The 7,156-nt window shown below is 30.8% G+C and overlaps 1 protein-coding gene across 1 annotated transcript; it reads left to right on the top strand.

Moving 5' to 3' along the window:
* On the top strand, window positions 1-2,896 carry LOC113828103 (uncharacterized). Its single transcript, XM_027381042.2, has 3 exons — window positions 1-136; window positions 1,629-1,767; window positions 2,439-2,896. The coding sequence occupies exons 1-3, from the start codon at window positions 10-12 to the stop codon at window positions 2,671-2,673; spliced, it is 501 nt and encodes a 166-aa protein (XP_027236843.2). The 5' UTR covers window positions 1-9; the 3' UTR covers window positions 2,674-2,896.
* The last annotated feature ends 4,260 nt before the right edge of the window (window positions 2,897-7,156 follow it).

Raw genomic sequence — 7,156 nt, 5'->3', positions numbered from 1 at the left:
AAGGGCGGCATGCGGTGCGTGGACGGCTACACGGCGAAGTGCATGGCGGCCGAGCAGAGGGCAGTCTTGGAGGAGCACCTGAAGGGGGCGAGGGCGACCTTGGCCTTCCTGTGCGATGACCCCGTCTTCCAGAAAGGTCAGGAGGGGTCAAGCAAGCGTTGGGGGTTAGATGGGGTCATATATATATATGTGGTAGAAAAAAACCACAATGAACAAACTAGATTCCTCAATAAATCTAGTATGTGCATTGTGGGGTTTTCTACTATAGTATCAACACGGTATTGTGTTTTTTCTATTCTTCATATACATATGTATATATATTTACATATATATACACATTCACTCTCTCTCTCTCTCTCTCTCTCTCTCTCTCTCTCTCTCTCTCTCTCTCTCTCTCTCTCTCTCTCTCTCTATATATATATATATATATATATATATATATATATATATATATATATATATATATATATATATATATGCAAGGGAACTGAACGATGCCTCTTTATATTCCGACTGTCATTTCCATAAAAAACAATAGCCTTTTTGATACTTTTGTTTTGAATGACTTGTTATCTTTCACAATGAAATTATCTTTGCGTTTCTCTGAATTAAGTGCATTATGTGCATTCTTCGCGTTTCGTAGTATCACCAAGTGTAAGAGTGAGAGAGATAGAGAGAGAGAAAGAGAGAGAGAGAGACGATAATATAGAAAGAGAGAGACAGTGGCAGAGAAAGAGAGGGAGAGAGAGAAAGAAAAAGAGAGACAGTGACAGAGAAAAAAGAGGAGAGAGAGAGAGAGAGATACGATATCGAACAGAAAGAGAGAGACAGTGCCAAAGAAAGAGAGAGACAGTGACAGAGAAAGATAACTAGATATAGACATAGATAGATAGAGAGAGAGGGAGAGAGAGGGAGAGAGAAACCACAACCCTCTCTATGATATTAATGCCATTAAGTTAAAGCATCTGGAGTACACTTGCTTCCGAGTTCTCTATTTCTTCGACCACGGCGGCCAGAAAAAGCGATGGGGTACATTCTTTAATTAAGGAAAATAATATTAGAGTTTATTCAAATACTTTTTTCCATCTTTGAGGAGGCAATAATCACAAAAGATATCAAAATAGAAGATAATTACTCCACTTATTAATTATATAACGGCAGAATTTACTAGAAATCGCAAACATTGTCAGTTGCTTAATCTATGCCTTCTCCTTGAAAAAATAATCTATTCTACCTCAGTAAATTGTCATTGTATTATAAAAATCGACACAAAAATTTACCTATTTTTCAAAGCCTGGCGACCTACAAAACTGACCTAGTTGATACATTTTCCCCTTCCTCCGGATTTACCTATTCAGTCTATACAGAATTTCCCTACAGTGTCTAATCCCCCTGGAATCGACGTAAATATCAATTCAAGTCACAGCTAATACCGACTCTACTTTGTACCAACTGGTTATCTTTATTACTATTAATACAGACTCTGTTTTATGCCAACAGGTTATCTATATTACTATTAATACCGATTCTGTGTTATACCAACCGATTATCTTTATTATTATTGATACTGACTGTGCTTTATACCAACATCTACATTGCTATTATTACTGACTGTTTTACACCAACAGATTATCTTTCCCACGGCCAGTGCATTATAGACGTGCGTGATGACTGGGACAAATGCCACAACCACTTCAAGTATTTGGTCAACAGGGAGCATATCAGAGGCAATATCACGCAGGCGAAGAGGGACCATAACATATGTTGGTTAGTACAGTGACGGAAACGTTTCATTGTAAACACAAAGCACGTGCGCATTTATACGATCTGTTGGAAAGAACAATAGGAATAATAACAGTAATTACATCGACATCAAAGCAACAACAGGAATAACAGAAGGAAAAAGCATCAAATCAAAAACAGGAACAAAAAAAGCATTGTAATATCGGCATAAACAAAAGCAACATCAGGGACAAAAATTACAGAAACATCAATAGCAACAAAAACAGGAACAAACACAACAGCATCAGTATCAAAACAGTACCTGGAACAAACACAACAACATCAACGACAAAAACAAAAAAAGTGTGCTTCGTGGTGCAGTGTTGGTGTTCTTGTCGAGCAATCTTGCTGACCTGAGTTGAAGCCCCGGATTCCCGCCCATTCTTTGCACACTGGGGGTAATTTAGAAGCACAAGAAACAACCGCAATTTGACTGGCTTACAAGAGTCTGTAACCTCCCCCCCCCCCCAACACTCAAAAAAATATTGTTTGACGGTTATTAAATATAACACATATTCCCCTAATGATAGAAAACACACACGACGAAAAAGAAAACTCATTCATATATAATTAAACCTCATTTTCTTGCACAGACCCCACCCAACCCCCAACCCTTTCCTCCGACATGCCCTTCCTTACGTCTCTCTCTCACACAGCATCCGAGCGGGGTTCCTCTCCTGTGTCTACGGGATCAGCTACCTCAAGTGCGGCAAGGGCGAGGCCGTTTTCTTGAAAAAGGTGACGGAGACACTCTCCTATAGCGACGTCCACCAGGAGAAGTGCAGAAATGTGAACATCAGGACCTGCTCTTCGGGTAGATCTTCTTCAGAAGTCGGAGGTCTTGTTGCTCTGGGTCTTGTGGCAACGTTGGTCCTCAGTCGCTTTTCTTAAAGTATAGAGGGAAATTGGAAGGAAATATGTCACAGTAGTGTGGATAATATTCTTATAAAACTCTCATTCATGGCCAGTTTTGTGTGTGTATTCATTCATGCGTTATCCTGCGTATGTGTACTTATGCGAGTTTGTCTCTCTTAGATACGCATATATCTACGTGTAAACTGTATGCACGAACATATATGGTTATATTTGATTGAATGAATGCTTTTCTGTATTGTGCGATGTAATTACTATTAAACGTTTCCCAGTCTGATCTTGCAGTGTCAGATAAAAAGGGTTTGCAGATAAAAAAAATAAACGTAAATTGTGTAATACTCTTCATAATCATGGAATAAAATATATGTATTCATTAATATCCTTCAATTTAATTAGTAATCCTTTCTTCCTAATGAAAAAACAACAAAAGGAACAGCAAAGGAGAAAGCAAATGAGACAAGGAAGGAATAGCAATACACAGGTAAGAAAGAGGAGCGAAGTCCCATAAATCTAGATATATTTCTCAAAACGATGCTCGGGCAGAATCAACACAAAAACGAAAATACTCTCTCACTAATTGATACTTCGAAATATGCAGGGAACGCAAAGATAAGGCCTTTTAAATACGGGAAACTCAATACGGTGGACTTTTCTCAAACTACCAATCAGGCGCCATTGTTTTCAAAGACTGACAGGCTAGTGAGTGCGGAAAGACTAAGGGCAGTCATAAACAGCTGTGAGTGAGTGAGTAACTGGTGAAAAGAACATGCAGATTATTACATCTTTGATGATTAATGTACTATAATTTTCATTATATAAAAACAAGGCCTAAAATGTATTGCAGATAAGAGTTGTCATTACACTTCATTATCATATGATAAGAGTAAAAGTAAGCATTTTAACATACATGATGTATAATACAAAATTTACTCTTTTCCAAGTTCGTAACTATTATCTGAACTCTGCAGTAACCACATGACTTTGTGTAATGATTTATTACTAATAGAAATTATTTCCTTGTATATATATATGAAAAAAAAAAATTAGCTCCGGATGAAAAACTGCAGTAAGTACTTTCTATTAATTATGAATATTTTATTTATGACTACCTTCATGAAGAGAGCTTTATACGTAAAAATCAGCATGTTAAAAAAATATGACATGAAAAGGGTGATGTTAACTGAACACTCAATAACAGTATTTACCTGTGGTATCAGGGGGCAGATTTTCAATCTAATGCCAGGTCTTTTTTTCTCACACACACCCCCCCTCCACCCACACACCCAAATATTCATTAATGATATTAGATAAAATTAAATGCTTAAAATTTTAATTAAAAAATGAGAGATGAACAAATACATTTTCATTTGTATTAGATATATTACATATGACTGCGGACTTGAAGAACGTTATGCTTGAAATCGATGATAGTGTTATTATTATTATTATTATCATTATTACTATTATTATTGTTATTCATATTATCATGATTAGTATGATTATTATCATAATATGATAATCATAATGATTATAATGATAACAATGACAATACTAATGATAATGGCAAAAATAATAATTGTGGTAGTAGCAGTAGTAATAGTAGTAGTGATAATAACAACAACAACAACAACAACAACAACAACAACAATAATAATAATAATAATAATAATAATAATAATAATAATAATAATAATAATAATAATAATAATAATAATAATAATAATAATAATAATAATGATAATAATAATAATAATATCATAATGATAATGATAATGATAACGACAATAATACTAATAATGATAATGAAAATAGTGATTATAATGACTGTAATGATAATGATAATGTTAGTAAAAGAAATTATAATAATGATTTTGATGATGATAATAATATTATTTGATGATAATAACAATGATAATGCTAAAGATTACAATAATGATATAGGATAATAACAATTGTATAACAATGGTAGTGATAACAATAGTGATAAAATAATACTAATATATATACATATATATATATATATATATATATATATATATATATATATATATATATATATATATATATATATATATAAAACGAGAATAATGATAATTTTGATAACAATAACACCAATAAAAATTATAATTATGATAATAATAACGATGATGATAATGATGATGCTAATGAAAATGATGACAGAAATGTTAATGTTGATAATGAATTGATAATGATAGAAATATAGCAGTAATCATAACAATGATAACAATAATAACGATTGTAATAACATAATCAACAAGAGTAGCAACAGTAATAGTATTACCACTTACACTGATGATAATACAAATAGTGATAAAGATGTAAATGTGATGATATAAACATATTAACAATGATGAGAGATAGGGGGGGGGGGTGTATGATTGATGAAAAGAACACGCAGATTAATTCATTATCTCATCTGAATTATTAAAGAATAAAATGTATTATCATTCTCATATGATAATAATTTTGAAGGTAAGCATTTCATTATTTATGATATAGAATATAGAATTTACTCTTTTCTATGCTCGCAACCACGTGACATTTTGTAATGGTTTATTACAAGAGAGAAAAAAGAGAGAGGGAGAGAGAAAGAGGGGTAACTGGTGAAAAGAACGCGCAGATTAATTTATCTATAATGTGTAATGTACTATCATTTGTAGTACATAAAAACATTACCTAAAATGCATTGCCGATATGAGTTGTCATTGCACATCAATATATAATGATAATTGTGAAAGTAAGCATTTTATAAATCATTTCGGAACTAGAATACTGAATTTACTATTTTTTCTGGTTCGTAATTTCTTTTCAGTCCTGCAGTAAACACATAACATTTTGCAATGATTCATTACTGATGTGAGTTAGTAGTAAGTCCTCTCAAATAGTTATGATTATTAATTTCTGATTACCTTAATGATAGGAGTTTTATTGGTAAATCAGCGACACCTAATGTGACATGAAAAAGTGATTTAAGATACGGGAACACACAAGAACACTCAATATTACAAATGAATCAGATTGCTACTCTGGTTATTGTTATCGTTAATATTTATAATTTGTTTGCAAAAAATTGATTTGATTCAACAAAAATTATGTTAAACAGTACCGGAATTAATTCTTGAATATATATATATTGTTTGTATAACATGCGACTGCAGACTGTAAGAGCGTAATGCTTGGAATCAATACATTATTATCATTATTGTTATCATCATTATAATTAGCATCAATGCTATTGCTATCATAATAATGTAATAGTGATAATGATGATAATGGTAACAGGAATAATATTGATAATACTAATGATAATAATAATAGTGGTCATAATGATAATAATCATAATGAGGGTGATAATGATGATAATGATAATAGCTGTAATAATGATGGCAACAACAATAATAATAGCAATAGCAATAATAATGATGATGGCAATAACAGCAAGAACAATAATAGTAATATGAAAAGTAATGAAAACAATTGTCATCATTATAATGATAGTAAAAATAACATCAATAGTTATAAAAATGATAATAGTGAGGATAATAATAACAACACTAATGATAATGATCATATCAACGGTAACAAGAATAACAATGATTATGATAATGATAATGTGTGACAGAGATAATAAAAACCATAGTAATGATAATAATGATAATAACTATGATGATACTACTACTACTACAACAACTGGTACTAAAACACAAATGGTACTAATAGTAATGATGATAATGATTATGATAATAACAACAGTTAAAATAACAATGATAACAATAATGATAATAGTAATAACGATGATTGTTATGAAAATGGTAATGTTAGTAATAGAAACGATAGTAATTATAATGATAATGATGACAATAGTAATAATAGTAATAGCAGTAACAATGATAATAATGATAGTAATAATAATGATAATAGTGATGATGATGACGATGATGATGATGATGATGATGATAATCATGATAATAATATTAATCATAATAACAATTATAATGATAATCATAGTAATGATAGTAATAATAATGATGAGAATAACACTAATGATAGTATAAATAGAAATAGTAATAATGATAGTAATGTTAATAGTAAGAACAATAATAATGATAATGATAATGCCAATGATAGTAATTACAATAACAATAACAACAATATATAATGATTATTATAAAAAAAAACATTAATAACAATACTGATAATGATATCTAATGACAATAATTATGACAATAATAGTGATGAAATAGTGATGGAAATAATCTAATGAAAATATATATGAAAATGATAATGAAAATAACGATGGTAGTAATAATGATGATAATATTGATAATAATGATGATTATGATAATAATGAAAACAATAATAGTAATGATTACTGTAATGATCATAATTATAATAATAGTAATGATAATGATAATATTAACAATACTGAAGGTAATAATTGCACTAATAATTGCAGTAATAATAATAGTTATCTTCATCA

Source organism: Penaeus vannamei, chromosome 12, assembly GCF_042767895.1.
Source record: "Penaeus vannamei isolate JL-2024 chromosome 12, ASM4276789v1, whole genome shotgun sequence".
In the NCBI taxonomy this organism is placed as follows: Eukaryota; Metazoa; Arthropoda; class Malacostraca; order Decapoda; family Penaeidae; genus Penaeus; species Penaeus vannamei.
Note: the sequence above shows the minus strand (reverse complement) of the source record. Positions and strands in the feature narration are given on the sequence as shown.

Coding starts and splice junctions, on each gene's coding strand:
- LOC113828103 (XM_027381042.2), top strand. CDS start 10: ATGCGGTGCGTGGACGGCTACACGGCGAAGTGCATGGCGGCCGAGCAG. Junction 137..1,628: donor TGACCCCGTCTTCCAGAAAG/GTCAGGAGGGGT, acceptor TTACACCAACAG/ATTATCTTTCCCACGGCCAG. Junction 1,768..2,438: donor AGGGACCATAACATATGTTG/GTTAGTACAGTG, acceptor TCTCTCACACAG/CATCCGAGCGGGGTTCCTCT.